General features: G+C 33.1%; 1 protein-coding gene and 1 long non-coding RNA gene across 3 annotated transcripts in view; one reads left to right on the forward strand and one right to left on the reverse strand.

The window, feature by feature from the left end:
* The window catches only part of SEMA3A (semaphorin 3A), a 220,399-nt gene that overhangs the window by 35,327 nt on the left and 162,033 nt on the right, over positions 1 to 23,039 (reverse strand). For both annotated transcript variants that reach the window (XM_021936114.2, XM_003896385.5), the window contains 6 exons: positions 14,686 to 14,828; positions 11,631 to 11,745; positions 11,470 to 11,539; positions 8,125 to 8,269; positions 6,118 to 6,337; positions 2,732 to 2,823 (listed from right to left, as the gene is read on the reverse strand). In XM_021936114.2, coding sequence (XP_021791806.2) covers positions 2,732 to 2,823; positions 6,118 to 6,337; positions 8,125 to 8,269; positions 11,470 to 11,539; positions 11,631 to 11,745; positions 14,686 to 14,828 — 785 coding nt within the window. The remainder of the gene's footprint in view (positions 1 to 2,731; positions 2,824 to 6,117; positions 6,338 to 8,124; positions 8,270 to 11,469; positions 11,540 to 11,630; positions 11,746 to 14,685; positions 14,829 to 23,039) is intronic.
* Positions 8,255 to 23,039, forward strand: part of LOC108585106 — a 67,251-nt gene continuing 52,466 nt past the window's right edge. The window contains exon 1 of the long non-coding RNA XR_002521110.2: positions 8,255 to 8,317. This is a non-coding gene — a long non-coding RNA (uncharacterized LOC108585106). The remainder of the gene's footprint in view (positions 8,318 to 23,039) is intronic.

The following is a 23,039-nucleotide window of genomic DNA, read 5'->3' on the forward strand; positions in this document are numbered from 1 at the left end:
AATTTTCATAATTTTGTTAAAAGTCATTTAGTAGGTCAGTTTAAATTAACACCTTTTTAAATTAAAATTCTTATTAATGTACTAAACAACATAGCCAAGATGTGAAATATAAACTTAAAATCCCTGGAGATATAAATAATAAAAATTCACTAAGATACAATATCACTGCAAAATTATGCACATTCTAATTCATAATATCAGAAAATAATTAAATAATAAAAAATAACCTTATTTTTACAATGTTGTGATATGATACAATTTTACAAAATAAAATGTAATTGCATTAATAGGTAGAAAAGTAAGTCCTAGAAACTGAGATTGATAACACATCATAGTCTTTGAGCTGCTTGAAGTCAGAGACCACTTTTATAGTGTTCATCTCTGTATCACCAGAATTTAACATTGTGCCAGTCCCATCATATCTACTAATATACATTTATTTACAGTGGAAATTAGTTAATGAACCCTATTTTAAAAATGTATTATAACTGAAAGGAAATATGCAAAGGAACCATGACAAATGCAAAAGTAAGAGATTCTGGAAATTAGAAATTCTTAAGATAACCATATTTTAGTGTCTCCTGTAACTTCATTTGCAATAGTAGTGGCAAAATTCGTCTCCAAATATATGTTGGTAAAGGTTTTCTACTGGAGAATAATATGGTGCAGAATCAGGATAACTTGTGACTGTTCCTAGTTTATTTTTCTCATACTTGGGCACCTCACTTTAAGCATCGTCTCCTTGAAGAAGGCCTTAAATTCTTTAATTTCTTGTATTTCATTTTTTCATCAATACTAATTAATTCACTCATTTAATACATGTTGGTTTAAAAGACATTTTAGGTTTTGGAGATGTAACAATAAAGACAAGACAGCAATTTATATATCCATCCCTGAGTGCCCGTATAGTTTTCTAAATCTAAACATACTCTATAGTGGCCAAACAGAGTCCATTTGGATAGTTGTTAGCTGTTGTTGTTTTTAATTTCTAAGATAAAGTACCAATGTGTTTGCTCATTGGGGTAACCTATGGGACATGGTGATTGATAAGGATTAGTTATCATTCTATACCGAACTGATAAATTAGATCACTTTGATACTTTGGCATACAAATTATTATAAATAAATAAGGCTAATGTGCCTGATTGTAAAAATCATAATAGAATTATGATTATTTTATTATTTTGAAGACTTAAACCAAGAATTAGTAGGAAAGGCTACTGGGAATGTAGCTCATTTTCAGTTTAGCTAAACTAAAATAATAAAATTATATTAGCAATGACATTTTGAGCTAAGTGCCTGTTATTGTCTTTGATGCATGACTTACAGTGTTTCTAAGTCTTCCAGTGTCCTGGTGAAATAGGTATTATGCTCACTGTTTTACTGATGGTGAAGTTCAGAGGAATGGTTTAAGTGTTCCAAATGGATTTGTCATGTAGATATGAGTGTAGAGTCTAAACCCTTTCCAGTAGAACATTGTGTAGCTTGTTATCATAAAACATCTATGTTACAATTCACCAGTTATATGTTTCAATGTTAATTATAATGCCAGTTGAATGACTATGTATTAGAAGCTTTCCATATTATACTTCATTTTTTCTTTAAAATACTACTGAAGAGGGAAGAATAACTTATTGTATATAGGTATGAAAGTATTGGGGTAAGACATCTTGGGAAAACTGCTTACCATTAAAATATTGAATCAACTGAAAATTTTAATCAAGCCCATTCATTTCATAGGTAAACTACCACAGACACCTGAAGACTAAATGAGATCACTTGAAGTTGTCAGACTAGATGCAATATTTTCTCATTTTTCTGTCTACCAACTTCTTCTAATACACAGTTTTGGTGGGGTTTTTTTGTTTGTTTGTTTGTTTTTTTGCAGTTATAAATGTCTCAATAGATGTTTGCTCTATTCTTTTATCAAAAAATTCAAATAACACATTTACAGGCATATATTTTTCCATCATATGTCATTAATCATCTCAAGGTGTGCTTCAATTTAAACTATTTCTATTAGCTGACTTCCCAAAATGAAAAACAGACTTATGGTATATGTTAGACCACTCCAGTTCTCCTCTTTCCCTTCACCCACCCAACACCCCTCTCACCTGTGCCCCCATTCCTCCAACCCTATATAACTCCCCTGGGCTGTCTGTGATTCAGGATAATGGGACTAATATCTGTACGTTTCTTAAGCGTGTAGACTAGGAATCTATACCAAATTTACTGTCAGTGATATAGACCTCTCAAATTTTCTTTTGCTAACAAATGATTTCTTTAAGAAAATATAAAATAATTCATACATAAGCTAAAAATTGATTAAAATGTCTTCACTATTCTGTCATTCTGAATGTATTTCCTTTAGTACATTCATAGAAGTTACATATCATTTCAGTTACACTATCATGTGTAAAATAGATTTTAGGAGTGGGGAAGAGTTTGTTCATTGAGGTAACTTACATAAATAATATAAAATGTAAATAATATATTTTATCATTGAGAAAACAAAATATGAGCCAAAAATATATTTCTTTACATCTTTAGATTTAACCAGCATTGAAAGTTTCAAGGTTTATTTTGACTAGTGTCTGGTTTTCTAATTGACAAGCTAATTAGAAGGGTATGTATGCTAGACTACTTGTCCATACCAAGTTTGGTGTGCAGCTGTCCTGGGGGAAAGACGTACAACTGAACTTGTTGACACTTGAAATTAAGCAGCACTCACCCGAAAAACTGTCATTTCTTCCAGCAGAACCTCTTCTAAATCATGCCACGTCTCCTTAGGAATTGAAACTACTTTAAGGACGGTCCCAACATCTTTGAAAGAAAGAGGGGAGAAGACCACAAGTTAAGTAGATCTGAACAGAGTTTAGTGTTAATGAATGAAATATGTATTTGTCAGACAAAGAACCTTTGATATCAGTCTTCCTTTTAATTTATTTTTTGGTCAAAACACGAGTAAAATACATATTCGAATGCATTTCTTGCAGTTAGACAAAGTATAAGGGTAAACTATAAAGACAAACTTGGAATATAAAAGACTGAATTTTTAGAAATATGTTAAGCCTTGAAGAAGGTTTCATCATGAGACTGCATACATTTTTAAAAATATAATAATTATTACAGAGATTGCCTGGGTTGGATCAATTCTTTTCATTATTTCTAAAAATATCTCCTTAATTGCCTGGTGTCTCAGAAACAAAACCTAAAAATAATATCAGTTTGTCATGACAGGTTCTTCCACTTTTATTACAAAATCAGGGTCCTACTATGAAGACTCAATATAAATGAAAAATGCAAGGAATGTTGTCAAGCAAGGAAAGTAGTCAGAGCTTCAGAGCGCTGGTTGCTCATCTTGTCATCTAAAAGTCTTTAGTACTTAGAAGTTCCTAATGATGGCTCAATGGCCATTATGTGATGAATGACAATAACCCGATTTCTCAAAGTAAACACCTAGGATTACTTATTGCTGTGGTCTTTCAAAAATGCACACTTTGGTTATTCCATTTTAGAGCATTAAGGAAATTTAACATTCAGAAGCCAAAAGCATAAAAATATTGAACACATTTTATAGAGATTTCAAACCTTATTTGTTTTTCTAATTTGCATTTTTGAAGGAGACAACTTGTTTTCATAACAAGGGTTGTCACTTTTATTTTAAGTTGGGCTTAAAAGTTATTAATTTTCCAGTATTACAAGTATGTTCCTGTTCCTTGATGGAATGAGGAACAGGAGCTTATTAAATTCAAAAATTGTACTCTTCAACCTTCTAGTTCTGACTAAACTTGATCAAATCTAGTTGGCCTCAATTGGTTCCTTTTAATCAAGTTCAACAAAGTAATTGTGAAGAAAATCTTGTCAACGAAGAATAAATTATATGAGAAAATAATTCATTGATAACTATTTTTAGAGAACCAACACGATATGTTATATGAGATCAAGAAAGGTTGCTAATTTATCCCTTGTAAAGTTAAACCAAAAAAAAGTACACTTTTAAGAAGATCCTTCTATATTTACAGGACCTTAGGCTACTCATAACACTAAAGATTAAAGGTAAATTAGGTTAATCTACTCAGTGCCTCTGATCGGGTCTCTGGTACCCAAACACAGCTTTATCTCTTTTCCAGATCAAGTTTTACTGAGTAGTATTTCAAACAATTTCACACAAATTGAATCAGATTACTCAACTAGGATCAATATACTATGATGTGCAACTTAGTTAAAAGATAAAATTACTGTAATCAGTTTACTTTGCTGACAGATGACCCTGGTCTGTACTGACCGATAGACATCCACATCATCAGACAGTCAACACACTCATGAAATTGGTGCCTTTAAAGACACGTTGCGTCCAAGAGGAATTAAAAGCTCATGATTAGGTTTATTTGGTCAAATACCCGGAAGCAAGCTTTGTTGCTTTGACAGTGAGAGACTTCTCAATACATTTAAGCCAGAGGTGAAGGAAAAGGCAAGTGTGACATGACTGAACAAACTTAATTACTCTGAAAAGAAAATAAATTATAATTTGATGTTGAATGATAAACTAATATTTATCTGAGAGAAATACTATTTCTTATATGTTCTAAGGATATTTATAACCAGAAATTGATACTTGCAATTCATTGACTTTTATGAAACCCTGTGTCTGCTTGAGATTCTTTTATTTGGTAGAGAAACTTTCTCACTCATAAAAAATGGACTTTAATGTATTGCTCAGAACCTGACACTGTTACACCTGATAACATAAGTATTTCACAATTTTGTTTTAAAACTTTAAGTCTTTAAAGCACTTACTATATGGTTGCCATTCCCCTGTAGTTAATGCAATTTTTTTTTTTCTGTTTCTCACTAAGGGAAAATAAATGTTATTATACAAGGTTTCAGTGGAGCACTCACTCTGTTCCCCATTGATTTATGTCAGTTAACAGCGTTAATGGAGACTAGAAATTTATTACCTTGGAATCTGACCCTAAGTAGCAAGTATCAGATTTGTAACTAGGACTTTCAAAAATAATATTACTATTAAAAAGAGCAGGGAACAAAATAAAATAATATATCATAATAACAATGGAATTCATTCTTAAAACATACCTGAAAAAGTCTGTTTCTAATTATGGAATTAGTAAAATGAATTGTTAAATGTCTATAGAAATGTATCTAAGAATTATTTGAATCAATTATGCTGTTTTTCTAATGAATTTTTTTTCTTTTCATTGTATGGCAGAAACACTGAAAAAAATTTATTGCTAACATTTATTTACTAGATGATGTTCACATTATTGTAATTTTAAAGTTCAGATAATTTTGCACTAATATTCTGGAACTATTATTGAATGTCTTGGGAATTTAAGGCAGAACTTGAGTAATATATCTTTGTTCTAAAAAGTCACTGGCCAGAAAAGTTATGATGCAATTATAAATATTGATTGCTTACCTAATCATTAGCTTTACCTGATTAAACTTACCAACTTTTCACTGAAAAGGGAATTTATTTTAAATTAATATGTCTCAGCTTGTCTGAAAAGATAATAAATTTGTAATGAAAGAATATTCATGTTATTTACTGATTTATTAAAGGTGAATTACACCTTGAAAGTAACTATAGAAACTGGCCTCAGTTCTTAGTATACATTTGACCCTTGAACAACATGGGTTTGAACAGTGTGGGCTCACTTATATACAAATTTTCATCTGCTCCTACCACCCTTGGGAGAGCAATGCCAACTCTTACTCTACCTTCTCTTTAACCTACTCAACAGGAAGACAATGGCGATCCAATTCCACTTAAGGAATATTAAATATATTTTCTCTTCCCTATAATTTTCAGAACACTTCCTTTTCTCTAGCTTATTTTATTGTAGGAATACAATATCTAATACATATGACATACAATATGTGAAGCTAATCAACTGTTTATGTTATAGGTAAGGCTTCCAGTCAACAATAGGTCATTAGTAGTTAAGTTTTGGGGAAATCAAAAGTTATATGTGGATTTTCAATTGCACAGAGAGTTGGCACCCCAACGCCTGTGATGTTCAAAGATCAACTTGACTTAATCAGTTAAACATAGTGTTCTGGAAAAAAGCTTACAGTTGAAATTTAAAAATTTACCTGTTCCGATAAACATAACGTCATACTGTCCATCTTCTGCATCCACTCGGTCTACTACAATTTGTGTAAATTGATAATTTACATCCGTTTTGATCATTATCGGGCGATTGTTTATAGGAAACACTGGATTGTACATGGCTGGATGACTTCTTGCAAAGGTTATGACATCATCAGGAAGGTCCTTTGTAGAATCAAAACCACCAAATGTTTTGCTGGGACACTATTATGATAAAGAGAACAGTATCTTTTGATTAAAAATCTAATAAACATAACTGTACATCATATAATAACACATGGCCTCAATGGTTCTACTTAAAATAGCAGTTTAGGCCAGGTATGATAGCTCACACCTGTAATCCTAGCACTCTGGGAGGCCGAGGCGGGTGGATCACTTGAGGCCAGGAGTTCCAGACCAGCCTAGCCCAACATGGTGAAACCCCATTTCTACTAAAAATACAAAAATTAGCTGGGTGTGATGGTACATGCCTGTAGTCCCAGCTACTTGGGAAGCTGAGGCAGGAGAATTGCTTGAACCTGGGAGGCAGAGGTTGCAGTGAACTGAGATCATACCATTGCACTGCAGCCTAAGCAAAAGAACAAGAATCTGGCTCAAAAATAAAATAAAGGAAAAGAGTAGTGCAATATATAGTATATATTTCCCAAATATATCTTAATTCTCAGTGAGATTTAGTTATGTCACTAATTCTTAGGCAAAATTACGAATGTATGTAATGAATTCAGTGTACAGGAGAAGTTTGGTGCCTCTATTAGTGCCACAAGCATGAGTGTTATTAGTAAAATAGGTGAAGTGTGTGACATAATGAATGGAATATACTACAACTAAATGCAATTAATCTTTGAATTAGAGATGCTCAGAATAATTTTATTGAATACGTTTAACTTTTTACTATGGCATCATGTTAAAATACAAATTCTCATTTCAAACTGAAAAACAATATTAACTATTCTTTATTGTTTTGTTTCTAACATAATGCTAAAAATGTACCATTGAGAAATGTAATAAGTAAAATAATCCCAGTGATAAGGAAAAGTGTTATTCAAAGTGTTTAACAACCTGTATTGCACAAAAAGTGACCAATCAGAATGCACGTCATGACCAAGCAGAAGAGAAAATGGCCCCAGCAGCCAGAAAGATGCTGGTTTTGCACTGGCATAACCTCACTTCTGGATGTAAACACTCTGTGTAAGACAATACAACAAAAATGACAAATTAAGATTTCACCACCTCCTTTCACTATAGTTACTGATGCAGGGCAAGCATTTATAGAGTACAATATCTCCAATCTCTTGCTTTTAGTCTTACACTTAAGTAATTTCTACCATTTAATGTAAAAGCTTGGGAGCTAAAATGTAATTATGAGAGATTCTTGATCTTACAAGAAGCTTAGAATGAGAAATCAATTGTCTTTGCCACTAGCTTGAGAAATATTAATAATTCATGAGAAAGAAAATGAATATGTTTTGAAATGGGAGGAGTGTATATAAATACACACATATATATGTCTATGTATGTGTATATACATGCACAATAGTACAACAATATAACAGTTAAGGAATGTGAGGTTGTATTTCTTGTTTTGTATGTAAATTATAAAATTAAGGTTATAGAAATATCAAACATTTATGTAAAAACCTGGAAGACACGATAAAGTGTATTTTCATGAGATTGAAAATTATTTCTGCACTTCTCCACTACCATGTAAAAATAGTTTGCAAAAATTTAGAAATGTGTGATCAAAAATTAAAATAAGATTTAATAATTTTAGATTTATATCTTACACTGAATTTAAGCAGAGACATCTGTAAAAAACATGTTTTTAAATGTGAAATTTCGTTCACTCATGGAAAATCTTTGTCTTGCTTTAATTTATAATCTTGAAATCTTTTTTTTACATTACAGGATACATTTAATATCTGTCTGTAACTGCATTGTTTTTTGGCCTTTGGCAGAAATATATTCATCTCATAAACACCTAAGCTACTTACAGTTCCCGGCCGTGGATAGGGGACTCTTCCTTGATAAGGCACCCACTGATAGTTGGGTCCATCCCTGTGGGCATATGGACCGAGGAACACCCTTCTCACATCACTCATGCTATACATACACACGGCTGATCCCTTGAAAATGTTACTGAACAAGACAGCAAGAATAAAAACAGATGTTCATCTTTATACAATGGTAAGAGAAATACTGATACTGAGTTCTTACATTTTTGATATTTATTAAAATATAAATATAAATTGTTAGCAATAATGTTTAGGATTTTTCTAGTCACGTATATGCATTTAACAATACACAAAAGAACAAAAAAAATGTGATTTCTTAAAAATAGAAGGCATAGCTGAAAATGGCTTTAGTACTCAGAATATATACTTTCATATGAAACATAGAGTACTAGGTTTTGATAGGAAAAACAAATACATATAAGCTATAAATGAATATGTAATTTTAATATCATGGGGAAATTTTGAAAAATGTAGATTAAGTCTCAAACATTATTATAGAACCCAGGAAACTTTTAAATTGGCAAGAATGTTTAAGAACTCACTTTGTAGGCTGAAACTAGTACAAAAAATAGTGTCAAATGATGTGTCACATTATATTATTTTTAAATTCCCAAAAGTATTAGATCAAGTAGGAAGTTGATTCTTGTGAAGACACTTAAAATCAGCTCTTTCTAACACAGAAAATAATTATGTTAGTACCTATTTCACTCAATTAAAGTGGAGAATTACAGCAATTATACTCATCATTTCACTAAACAAAAATTTTGTTCACTAAACAAAAAATCAGGTAAACTAGAAGCAAGCCACTGAATTGCCACAATTTTCCATTTTATTAGGCTTATAGAAATGTGGCTTGAGTAATGTATTTATACAAAGATATTAAACAGTTGTGCACATTTAAAATATGGAATGCTTATCTTTTAACCAAACTTTCCCCCTTGAAAATTACATATAAATCAGACCGAATGAACAACGTGTGCTCTCTACAGTTTATTATTGGAAACTGCTGCATATAGACAGCGTTTCATAGACTCCAAGCTTCATGAGGGAAGAGACCATGCCTGGCTTCTTTTCGGCTACCTGAATTATATATCATGTGGCATTTCAGAGAGTAAACCTCAATAAATACTTATAGAATTTGGTAACATTTTCATAGCAGAACAAATAGCAAATAGTGCATACTTGATACATCACACCGTGTAATGTTTGGGTTATATATCCCCTTTCCGTTGTTCTTTACTTTGCTTATCTTTGATTAAATCAGCTATCATCGAAATACTTAAGGAATATGATATGTAGCTATTAAGACTCACATACAAATATCCATTCTATTGAAATAAAGAGGTGAAATTATTTTATCTCTAGCTCTCAGAAGGTGGCAAACGGCATGGGCATCACCTGGGTACTTGTGTGAACTGCACATTCTTAGATCGCATTTAATTTCTATTGAGTCAGAAACTCTGGAGGCAAGGCCTAGGAATCTGAATTTTATCATGCTCTCTAGGAGAGACTTAAATTTGAGCCACTGCACTAAGCAGTGAGGAACCAGAAGAAATGGATTAATATTTGTTTGAGTCTCTTAAGTTCTATAGCTTAGTCATTCTGTTTTTTTTTTTTTTTTTTCCCAAAGTGAAGAAATATTATTTAGGTATGAAGAACTTCAAATAGTTTTAGACATACAGATTTCTTAATTTTTATGTGATTTTAAAAAATTATTGAGTAAAACATCCAAGCAATTTGTAGTGGCTTTAATAGTCACAGAATAAAACAGTGTTGGACATTGCAGTTAATCATTTTCTTTACTATCAAAGTTACTTGCAGTACTTGTTCTGACTTTTGATTTTAAATTATTTTTCTTTTAACATTTCGTCCACATCCCAATGCAGATCCTTCTTTATATGTATGTAAATGTACATGTATTTCTTTCAAATGTACATGTATACACGTACAGTATAACGTGAACTTTATACTGAATGTAATAGTCTGGAGGGAAATAATCTCTGCTTAATTGACAGCAAGAGACTTAGGGACCATGAAAAATAGGAAAAGGAGAAGTGTGAGGAAAGAGGGAAGGAGGCAAGAGGAAGAGAGAGAAAAAGAGGAAGCAGAAGGGGAAAGAAGAAGGGAAGGAGCCAGTAGAGAAAGAGCAGGAAAAGCAGGGCAGGGATAAAAGGGGATAAAAGGACAAAGAAATTAAGTTTGAGTTTGACACTGGTTCCAAAAAATAAAAAATAATAATAAAAAAATCATGCTGTAACACTGAAGGTTTTTGTTTGTTTTTATTATGTGCTATAATGCTGAAGATTCTTGTTTGTTTTTATTGTCTTTTTATGTGGTTATAATGTAACCCTAGTGCTGTAATACTGAAGGTTTCTGTTTGTTTATTTTATGTCTTTTTACATGATTATTTTAAAATCTGGGTTACAAGGTAGATAATAAAATACCAAATGGAGTCTCAGAAAAAAAAAGTAGATTTTTTACAAAGATAATCTATTTACTGACTTAAAAAGTTTTAAAACTATTTATACTACGTAAAGGGTCTTCAATTGCTGTATTAAGTTTTCACACAATCTTAAAGGTTGAGAGGTGATGATTGTATTAATAATTTTTTTAATTACCTAAAGGCAATTTAAATTTTTTTTTTTTTGTAAACAATCAACTTTCTCCAAACATATACATTTCTAGTTTAGTTCTAGGGTTAAAGGTTTAAAGACCAAAGAAAAGCGTAGCAAATATCCCATCTGTGGAATAGACATACTGGGAAGAACCATGAACTGTTTTGACATTTCTAGACGTATTTTGTCCCCAGATTCCCATACTAATCATCTGGTCAAAGATAGGACTTTCAGTGCAATTGCTGATGAGCTTTTCTCTTATCTCATTCATTAGCAATTGACTAAAGTGACAGAGAGATCAAGAGACAGAGAATTGTTTCCGTCATATTTTCAACAAATTTAAATTAATTTTTCCATCCTTAATTTGTATCCCTACAAACTCTTCCCAAACCTCAGACTTCCATCTCTATAATATTTTATATTTTATTCAAGGTTTAAAGTCAAAGATATGCATAAGATGACATAACCATTTCAAACTGTTTCACCATAGCACATTCACATCATTACAATGATGATTTTTTGTCTAAAATTCTTTTAAAAAACAAACATCTACATAGATCATAACTTGTTTCAGTCACCCAAGAATACACAACAGCTCAAAGGTTAAAGCAACACTTGTCTTTCAAAAATATACTTTCACAAATTATGGGTACTTGGGTACCCCCTAAATAACATGAAGTTTCTATAAGGTAGTTAAAAAGTTGTTTACCTGGAAGTCGTAAACACTCCATATACAATTGGGTTTTTAGGATCTTTAAAGTTCATTAGGAATACATCCTCTGTTTAAAAACAAAATTGGAGAAAGTTGCTTTTTTATGGAATGGCAAAGTCTGAACAAATATTCTCTATACATAAACACTAGCTTCTTACGCAGTTCATCAAAATGAGTGTCAATGCCATTTGGACCTGGCACTGAGCAAATCAAACGAGCTTTGAGGAATGTTGTCCATTTATTCACCAGACTTCTGTGCCCTCCAAAGTCATTCTGAAAGAAGGGAACACCAGTATTAGGCACTGTGAATGCAAATGATAATTTCAAATATTTCTGTTTTCTTCGTATCTTCAGACAAACATAAAATACAGTTCTTCATGTTTTAAAAGTTCCCAATCATTTTAAATGACCAGATATAGGTAGCTATCACTTATTGTTACATTTGTGGTCAAATCATTCCCTCAAGTTTTTTTGACTTTTTAAGGGATATTTATTGTGAGTAGTTCCTTTATTTATTCAAGGGATTACTTATAAAATCAATTCATGTTCATCTACAGATCAATGGATAAAGAAATTGTAGTCCATTTACACAATGGTCTACAATTCAGCCTTAAAACAAAGGAAATCAAGTAGATAAGCGGAAGAAACAGTTTTCTCTTTGAGATATGTTGCACAATGTGGTATCATAAATAATAATATATTATACATTTCAAAATCATAGTAAGAGAGTAAATTTCAAATGTTCTCACCACAAAAAATAAGTATTTGAGGTGATGAGTGTGTTAACTAGTTGATTTAATTATTCCACATTATATTCATAAATCATAACATTGCTTTGTAATCATAAATTTATGTAGTCATAATTATCAATTTACAGTTTAAAAATAAAAATCAAGAAGAAGGAAATCTTGTCATTTGAGTCAACATGAATAAACCGGGGGACATTATGTTAAGAGAAATGAGATAAGCACGGAAAGACAGATACCACGTGACCTCACTTATATGTAGAGTATAGGAAGCTGAACCCAAAGATGCAGAGAGTAGAGCGGTAGTTACCAGGGGCTTTGGGGGAGGGATGAAGAGATTTGGTCCAAGATATAAAATTTCACTTAGATAGAAGAAATGAGTTTAAGAGATCTATTGTACAACATCATGACTTTAATTAATAACAATGAATTATATTATTGAAATTTGTGAAAAGAGTAGATTTTAAGTGTCCTCACCATGAAGAATTATAAGTATGTGAGATAATGCATATTAATTAGCACGATCTAGCTATTTCACAATGCCTACACATTTTAAAACATCATATTGCACACAGTAAATATATACAATTTTTATTGTCTATTAAAATAAATAATAGAATCTTAAAAATCACTTAACTTTCCTTTCTACTCTGCAATGAATGAATTCGTTTTGTTTTGGTATAATGCTCTGTCTCCTACCTACTGTGCATTGAGATCTTACCTACATAGGCGGGTTCACAGCCAGTGCTTGTACACAGTAGGCATTCAGTGAGTATTTAAAGAATGGATGATAAACATATGCCTTAAATACCCATACAAAAAATAGTATCTCAGACAAAAGCATGCTAGCATCAAATATTTCATAAGCTGAAGGAGTTGAAGCAATTTATGTTTTACAAACAACACGTTGAGAAAATATTTGAATAACCCTTAATAAAGGAAACTCATTCCAGAGAAAACATTTTGAAAGGCTTCTCACCTTGAAGAAAACTGATTTAACCTAAGCATAGTAATAAATTCTATTATTGTGGTAGGTATTTACTAGAAACTATAGTTTTCAAAAATGATATTTATGTACATATATTGAGAGATCATGCTCCTTTAGAGTAAAACTGATTTATATTTTGTTTATATACTTTTATACACCTTAAAGATTTTTTTAAGCCTTGAAAGTAGTGCTTTTAAATATGACATGTTTTTTGTAGAGAAAAACATCTCACTTACTTCACATGTTATTTGTATGTTTTCAAGTATTGAAAACTTTTAATTTTTCAGTAATTGAATACACTAGAGATAATAATTAGATCATATTGGGGTAACAGGTCACACATAGAAAGAAACAGATTTTTAAAATTTCAGGATACTTTCTTCAAAAGACAGAATTCAATTTTAAGATGATCATGGAATGTGGCTTATGATTTTCTTTATTTGAAGGGTGCTTTAATATATACTAACAGTTAACTTTTTCATATTGCATAAATACTGCACTATGCACCATAGAGGGAAACAAATGGCACTATTGTATTTTCACACTGAGGATACTAATTAATCTATGTTTGTTGAGCAATTTTTACTCCATGTATCTAACAGTATAATGCAATATTACATTTGACATTAAGCCATACAATGAGTGAAATACCTCAGATAGGTAAAGCTTACAGCTTCAAAATTGTTTTTGTATGGGTGTTTGTGTGTGTGCTGTGTGTATATGTGTACATAGGATGCTACAATCAGTTTGTACAAACGAGCTTTCATGTTTCTCTCTCTTAAATGAATACTTCACATCTTCCAACAACAAATATTTATTCAAAACTTACAAGGTAGGCCGAGCGCGGTGGCTCACGCCTGTAATCCCAAAGCTTTGGGAGGTCGAAGGGGGCGGATCATCTGAGATCAGGAGTTCAAGACCAGCCTGGCCAACATGGTGAAACCCCGCCTCTACTAAAAATACAAAACTTAGCTAGGTGTGATAGCAGGTGCCTATAATCCCAGCTACTTGGGAGGCTGAGGTGGGAGAATCACTTGAACCAGGGAGGCGGAGTTTACAGTGCGCTGAGATTGTACCACTGCACTCCAGCCTGGGGGACAGAGCAAGACTCTGTCTCAAAACAAAACAAAAACTAACAAACTTACAAGGTATCGAAAACTGTGCTAGGACTGAAAAAACATAAATTATCTTCTCCCAGGTAAAATAAAATCATTTTATTACTCTAGAATTTCAAACAGATATTATGTAATGTAATTATGAAACAATGCCAGTTACCTCACAACCTCTACCTGCATATTTGACTGTGTAGAGTTACTCATAACCAACTATAATATTCAATCATTATTTACCATTTATTTGTTATATCAGTCAAACTGTAGCCAAAATTTTATTGTATGTGCACACAGGTAGAAAATTTTAAAAAGCAAAGTCGTTATGGGAAAATGACATCCTTCTCATTTTTTTTTTTCTTTACCTCACCTTGCATATCTGACCTATTCTAGCGTGAGTAGCTTTTCCAGAGTGTTCTCCATCTATTGCATTTTCACGGAAGAAAAAGTATACTTTGTCATCTTCAGGATTGTCACTCTCTGGGATGAGGTGGGCACTAATGAACCTTGGATCTGAGAGACAAATTATAGCATATATATTAATTCACAGCTTAATAAATAATACTATTCTTTATGGTCCATTTTTACTTTTTCTTAACTCTTAATTGATATATTTCTTTTATTATTATTATTATTATACTTTAAGTTCTAGGGTACATGTGCATAACGTGCAGGTTTGTTACATATGTATACTTGTGCCATGTTGCTGCGCTGCACCCATCAACTCGTCAGCACCCATCAACTCGTCATTTACATCAGGTATAACTCCCAATGCAATCCCTCCCCCCTCCCCGCTCCCCATGATAGGCCCCGGTGTGTGATGTCCCCCTTCCCGAGTCCAAGTGATCTCATTGTTCAGTTCCCACCTATAAGTGAGAACATGCGGTGTTTGGTTTTCTGTTCTTGTGATAGTTTGCTAAGAATGATGGTTTCCAGCTGTATCCATGTCCCTACAAAGGACACAAACTCATCCTTTTTTATGCCTGCATAGTATTCCATGGTGTATATGTGCCACATTTTCTTAATCCAGTCTGTCACTGATGGACATTTGGGTTGATTCCAAGTCTTTGCTATTGTGAATAGTGCCGCAATAAACATACGTGTGCATGTGTCTTTATAGCAGCATGATTTATAATCCTTTGGGTATATACCCAGTAATGGGATGGCTGGGTCATATGGTACATCTAGTTCTAGATCCTTGAGGAATCGCCATACTGTTTTCCATAATGGTTGAACTAGTTTACAATCCCACCAACAGTGTAAAAGTGTTCCTATTTCTCCACATCCTCTCTAGCACCTGTTGTTTCCTGACTTTTTAATGATCGCCATTCTAACTGGTGTGAGATGGTATCTCATTGTGGTTTTTGTTTGCATTTCTCTGATGGCCAGTGACAGAGAGCCAAATCATGAATGAACTTCCATTCACAATTGCTTCAAAGAGAATAAAATACCTAGGAATCGAACTGACAAGGGATGTAAAGGACCTCTTCAAGGAGAACTACAAACCACTGCTCAGTGAAATAAAAGAGGACACAAACAAATAGAAGAACATACCATGCTCATGGATAGGAAGAATCAATATCGTGAAAATGGCCATACTGCCCAAGGTTATTTATAGATTCAATGCCATCCCCATCAAGCTACCAACGAGTTTCTTCACAGAATTGGAAAAAACTGCTTTAAAGTTCATCTGGAACCAAACAAGAGCCCGCATCTCCATGACAATCCTAAGTCAAAAGAACAAAGCTGGAGGCATCACGCTACCTGACTTCAAACTATACTACAAGGCTACAGTAACCAAAACAGCATGGTACTGGTACCAAAACAGAGATATAGACCAATGGAACAGAACAGAGTCCTCAGAAATAATACCACACATCTACAGCCATCTGATCTTTGACAAACCTGAGAAAAACAAGAAATGGGGAAAGGATTCCCTATTTAATAAATGGTGCCGGGAAAATTGGCTAGCCATCAGTAGAAAGCTGAAACTGGATCTTTTCCTTACTCCTTATACGAAAATTAATTCAAGATGGATTAGAGACTTAAATGTTAGACCTAATACCATAAAAACCTTGGAGGAAAACCTAGGTAGTACCATTCAGGACATAGGCATGGGCAAAGACTTCATGTCTAAAACACCAAAAGCAAAGGCAGCAAAAGCCAAAATTGACAAATGGGATCTCATTAAACTAAAGAGCTTCTGCACAGCAAAAGAAACTACCATCAGAGTGAACAGGCAACCTACAGAATGGGAGAAAATTTTTGCAATCTACTCATCTGACAAAGGGCTAATATCCAGAACCTACAAAGAACTCAAACAAATTTACAAGAAAAAACAAACAACCCCATCAAAAAGTGGGCAAAGGATATGAACAGACATTTCTCAAAAGAAGACATTCATACAGCCAACAGACACATGAAAAAATGCTCATCATCACTGGCCATCAGAGAAATTGATATATTTCAAGAAACGTATCTTTCCCTTTTCCATTTTGTAGGTACATATTAACTATTTTTTATGCATTATAAAGTATCTTATAAAATACCTTATATCTCTAGAAAAATTTTTGTATTTTGTTCTGAAGGTTAGGAGTAGGTGCAGAAAGAAATCTTTAGGGTGATCATACATTGCAGATCCATCACTGGATATTAAAATATTTTGCAAACTATAAGTACTATCAAATATTACTTATTGCTGTCGCCATTGTTATTCTTTCTTTTAAGCATAAGAATTTAAATCAAAATACTAATAGGTCTATTTCAGTTTTCAGCAAAGACTGAGTGGGAAGGGAAAAGTGAAATCTATATAAAATAAAACAAATCCTCTCCTATCATTCCCCTTTCCTGTAAATGGCAGTGTCATTCCACTAGATACACAGGAAAAAATCCCGGTCACCCTTGAGTTCTCCCTTTCTCTCATACCCAACAGTCTATCTATCAGCATATCCCTATTTATCTCCATTTCTTTCCACATTCTTCAATACCACTTTCCCTCAGGAAACTACTGCCAATATGAATTACTAAAGTAGATTCCTAACTAGTTTCTCAGTTTCTACCTTACCAACCCTTGTCTCCACACAACAGCCAGAATGAACCTCTGCTCTATAACTCCTTCTCCAAACTCTCCAATATCTTAATTGGATTTATTGTCTGATATGATACATCTCCCAAAGTATTTATTGATTAATCTATCCATTTGTCTATCTAATCTTCCTTTGCTTATTGTCTGTCTCCTCCGCCACCCCAATGAAATATACGTTCCATGAAAATAGGGATTTGTTGTATTTTTTTTGATACGGTGAACCTAAAGCTTAAAACATGATAGGCAGTCATGAATATCTGTGCAACGAGAAAGGAAAAGAAAAATGGTGAGGGGAGGGGACTGCCTAGGTTATGCAGAATATATATCAGGGACATTTAGAGCTCCACTTCAAAGAGCACTTTTGAATGTTCTTGGGTTGATATGCCTGTGTCTCACAAACTATATAAAATATGTAATAGTTTCATAGCCTTAAGAAACTATGTGCTATGAAGCTAAGGGTACCTCACTGAAGGCACTTAGGATACTGCAGACATTTATATTCTTACAATAATCTACATTTATTCCTTAGTGTATTATTTTATCCAGGTAACAATGAAATATACACATACAGGTCAGCACCATTCTTAAGAGACCAGGAAGAGATCAGAACTTGAAACTAGCTTTATCCACATATAATCCAAGTTATTTAGTCCTGATCTTTACACCTGTGAATAATCATCATTATCATGTGTCCTATGCTTGTAACCTTTTAACATTTGCTCTGGGACCATGCATTCAAGTATATTTCACAAGGCCAAACTTTACTATCCTTTTTAGGCAAATTGTACAGATTCTGGAAATAACGTGAAACATATGAAATATTACCTGTTCATATTTAAAGCTCAGTGTGCCAGTGAACAAGAGTAGGAGAATAATAATTTTAAAGTAGAATTGCTTAGCACCAGATTTTTTTTAAAGATCCATACAATAATATATTACTTTAACCTGGATAACTGTTCAAAGCTTTCTTTTGTTCAAAAATTCCTACTTGTTCATATGCATACATATTTATTATATATGTAAATATGCATGTATAATGAGGAGTATATTTTCTCATAATGGATGGTGAGCAGAATAATTAATGTGACATGTTAGGAATTACTGTCACAAACTAAAGAATTACAATCACATTGGTAAAGTCAGGCTCCAGAAATGTGTGTGTGTGTTTGTATGTGAGCACATATGTAACACAAACCTGTTTGTGCAGTGATTTAATTTAGTCACTTGCAGCTTCTGTGTCCTTTAACAAGACTCTTCCCTCTCTGAGCTCAGATGCATAACTTTCATATTATGTTTATTTCAAATCGAGTTACTTCAAACTGGGATCTATTCACCTTGTCTGTCATAAATAGTTAACATAAAGACACATATTTTAAGCCTAAGACATGTGAAACGAATTTGTAAAATGTTAACAAATATACTATATTAATATTATTATGATGATACTGAAAGGAAGCCTCCATCACATGGTAAGTTTGAGGATATTATAATCCAACTGCAGAATAAAAATGAAAACAATCATACATTCTTCTGCTTTAACACTGGAACAATGGAGGGAGAAGTTAGTCTACTATTACCTCCAAAATAGTGTAGTTGTTCATACAAACACTTGAATAACTTAAAGAACTCTGAGTAACTAAATTTGGTTGCCCGTTGTTAGATCACAAGTATGTGCAAGACGCCATGTAGAAAAGATAATCCATAATGTATAATCCTTGTTCTCAGAACGTCACAGTCTAACAAAAGCAATGTTAAAAGCACGAAAATGACAACAAAGAAAACAATATTTTACATGTGCAGATTCTTATGTTCTCTTGGTGTTTGGGCATGAGTGAAGATGGTATTGAGCACTGCACTGACCTCTCTAAAATATGTGAGGATAATTATTATCTTACAAATCTGGACTCTAATGGGAAATAACTCAAGCAAATTATCAAGAATATTCATTGCTGAAAGGACCTTCAATCTTAGTCTCTTCTTTAACATATGATAACTACAGATGTGGGGAGTTTTGCAGGTGAATTAACAATCTTATCCAGTGTCAGGTACAGCCAAAAAATAGAAGTACACACAGAAAATGAAAACCAAATTCATTAACACAGAAAATGAGACTATCCAAGAAAAACACTGTCAATTTAACGTAACTTGTGTTCAAGAAATTTAGGTTATATCTCAGACTTGAAAAACAGTCATTCCCATTTCCAAACATAATAGGCCTTGATTTTAGCTGATCTCTTCCAACAATTTAAAAGGAGCCATTCTTCTAATGTTTCACATTTAGAAAATCTGCTTTTTGGTCAAAACCTCTGCTCACCACATATTTTCCACTTCTTCAGTCCCACAAACATTGCCTTCCCCTTTCTTGTTATGTTTTGTCGTCTTAGCCCTCTCTCTTATTCTCTAAGTGTATTCATCCCCTCACTGATGAATCACCTCTTTATTCAATCCGAACCTTAAAATCAGTCATTCCAACTATCCTATTATCTAGGATTTCTTGGCTGCTGGAATCTCCACTGTAGCAGCTATATAAATCCCCAGTTTTTTCCCCTTTGTCCTTACACTTAAGCAAGGGTTTAAAAACCCATGTACGCATAGTAAATATATCTGCTATAAATTGAAGCTATTTTTCCTAAACAAGAACCCTAGTGTTGCTAAGAAATTGTTTTATTTTCTTCTAAGATCACTATAGATTTATTATCAACAACTATTTTAAAGCACCTGCTCTTCCTCAAATCGACAAATATACATCTTTAATTTGCTCTCTAAAGATGGTGTTGTTGCCTGCTGTACTGATAGGACCAAAACCATTTAGTAGTAACTCTCTCCTTTTCCTTCCTTCACCTCCTAATTTCTCTTCTTTCAGGGAAGAATGATCTTTTCTTATTTTTAAGTCTAAGGTCTCTCACTATGTGCTCTCAATCCAATATTCTACAAACTTTTGCACAAATAACTTTATTCTTCATGCAATCACTTACCATTTATATTTTCATTTAGAAAATAAGTGTAACACACCTACTCTATACTCTGGATTGTGGAAGATTAGGGCATATTAAGGTAAAATGTTTTTTGTCTAGATTGTAGTTATTATCTTCAAGGGAATTCTGGTAATTAAACTGAACAATTGTTAAACTGCACAGAAAGAACAAAAATAAGAGCTTAGAAAAAAAGGCCGCGGGAGATAGGGCATTGAAGGAATATACCAGAAATAATTTGCATAAGTCTTAGTCAGAATATATGACATATACTTCAATATCTGAAGAATAACCAGAAACATCTCAGGTGAAGGAATGCATTTGCAAAATCACAAAAACAATGGAGAAAGTTGTACACACAGAGAGTAGTCAAGAAAATGGGAGGTGGTCAGAAATGATGACAGAAAGTTAAGCAGAGACAAGAATATGCAGGAAGTCATGTTCAGGAATATATCTGTCCTACTGGCTCTGGACAAAGCCACTGAAGTGTTCTAGACCTAGTAATGACATTGTCAGGAGTATATTTTCAGAGGATCACGCTGGCTGCTGCAGAGAAAAACTAAACAAACAAACAAAAAACAACAAAAACAAAACAATTCCAGTGAGGCCAAAATGAAGGGAGGAAGACCAGTTTGGTGGCTGTCATAGAAACACAAATGAGAAAGGACAGTGACCTGGATGTGGATGGGATAGTGAGGATAGAGAAAGGAGACATGCAGGGATCAATTGAAAATACAATTGATGAATTATGCTCATTGATAATATGTCGAATGTAAGAAATAGTGAAAGCAGTCATAAAAAAGAAACTTCTGATTTGAATAATTGCTTGTAGAGGAGTTACTAAGATAGAGAGCATGTGAGCAAGGGAAGATTTCAGAGATGGAAGGAAGATGAATTCTGTTTAGTGTGTCTTTAGAGTGAGAGCCTTGTGAAGACCCAGAGGTCATGAATAAAAAAGCTTAGGAAGGAAATGTGGACTAGAGTTGAAGTTATTTGAAAGTGAGCCAGTGGAGTGATTAGGAGTGTACAGAGTAAAAAGAAAAACAAACAAACAAACAAACAAGAAACAAGACAACCTAAGACCTTGAGAAAGGTGAGGAAAAGTAGAAAGGATTCTCACAAGTGGGGAGTTGCAGAAAGGAAGGAAGGAGATATATTTCTTCCTTAGATTTTTTATTCTTTCCCTTTTTAATGACACTCCTTAAATACAAATATGCATTTAAAAATTTCTTTATCCTGAAAATAAACTCCCACAGTCACTGTATGCTGTTGAGTCTCATGATTCCTTGCATTCATTCTTTAAACCGGAGGACTTCTTCAACGGATATATATATATATATTCTGCCATTTTGCATCCTTCACTGCTATTGTATTGATAATCAACAGGAACTATCAAAAAAATAGATTTGTATACTTACCCTGTTTTAGTTGTCTTCAGACATTGGCACAATAAAATTTCACGTGTTTCTAATATTTCCATTGCTTTTTCTGGCTTCTTGTGGCTTTTCTGATCCAGGACCTGAATTGTAAGCTATATAAACTTCACTATTTCATTCATGACTTCTCTTTCCCTTTTTCTAAATTTCTATATATACTTCTTAAATTTTTCTTTAAGTGACCTTTATTTTCTTTTACTTCTATAAATGAAGTCATCACCTAGTGTTTCTTTCACTATTTCAATATTGTTAATGATCTTTCTTTCTTCTTTCTTTCTTTCTCTCATTCTCTTTCTCTTTCTTTTTTTCTTTTTTTTCTTTTTTTAGACGGAGTCTCACTCTGTTGCCCAGGCTGGAGTGCATTGGCCGGATCTCAGTACACTGCAACCTCTACCACCCGGGTTCAAGTTATTCTCCTGCCTCAGCCTCCCAAGTAGCTGAGATTACAGGCGACGCCACCACACCCAGTTGATTTCTGCATTTTTAGTAGAGATAGTATTTCACCATGTTGATCAGGCTGGTCTTGAACTCCTGACCTCAGGTGATCCACCCATCTCGGCTTCCCAAAGTGCTGGATTACAGGCGTGAGCCACTGTGCCCAGCTGTTAATGATCTTATATTTGCTTATTTCTCTTTGAGAACTTATATACTTCTGTAGCTTCAAGTTCAAGCTCTGTCAACTTTCCTATTTTTTTTTAGACCTAATGCTGCATTTCAAAATTCTGCATAAAAATTTCTATCTAGATACCTCACTGCAACTTTAATTTATCATACTTATTTTTTTAATTTTATGAGAAATGTCTTAAGTAATTTCTTAAGTATATAAGTTTCTTACTTATAAACTTTCCTCTTGAAACTGCTTCTGTTCCTACCTTTTTCATTTTGGTTAATTTCATCATCAGGCATATAAATAAAATGTTATTTTACCTTAAAAATTTCCATCTCTTGCAGGACTTCTTTTTCAGTGGTCTAAATTTAATACCAAAAGTATTCCTATGGTTTTCATTTCCTTTTCTTGTTTTATAATGTTAATATTGCCAGTATAATTTGTGTCCTCATTATTTTACAGTAATATTTTGGAATAATGTAACTGGTCTTCTGCCTGCATTATCTATTTCCTCTAAGCCCCCCATACAGTATATAAAAACAAATATGAATGCATTTATATAATACATTTTCCAGAACAGATTTCAGGTTTCATAGATTTGAGAAATTAACATAATTTAAGACA

Source organism: Papio anubis, chromosome 4 (assembly GCF_008728515.1).
Source record: "Papio anubis isolate 15944 chromosome 4, Panubis1.0, whole genome shotgun sequence".
Lineage (NCBI taxonomy): Eukaryota > Metazoa > Chordata > Mammalia > Primates > Cercopithecidae > Papio > Papio anubis.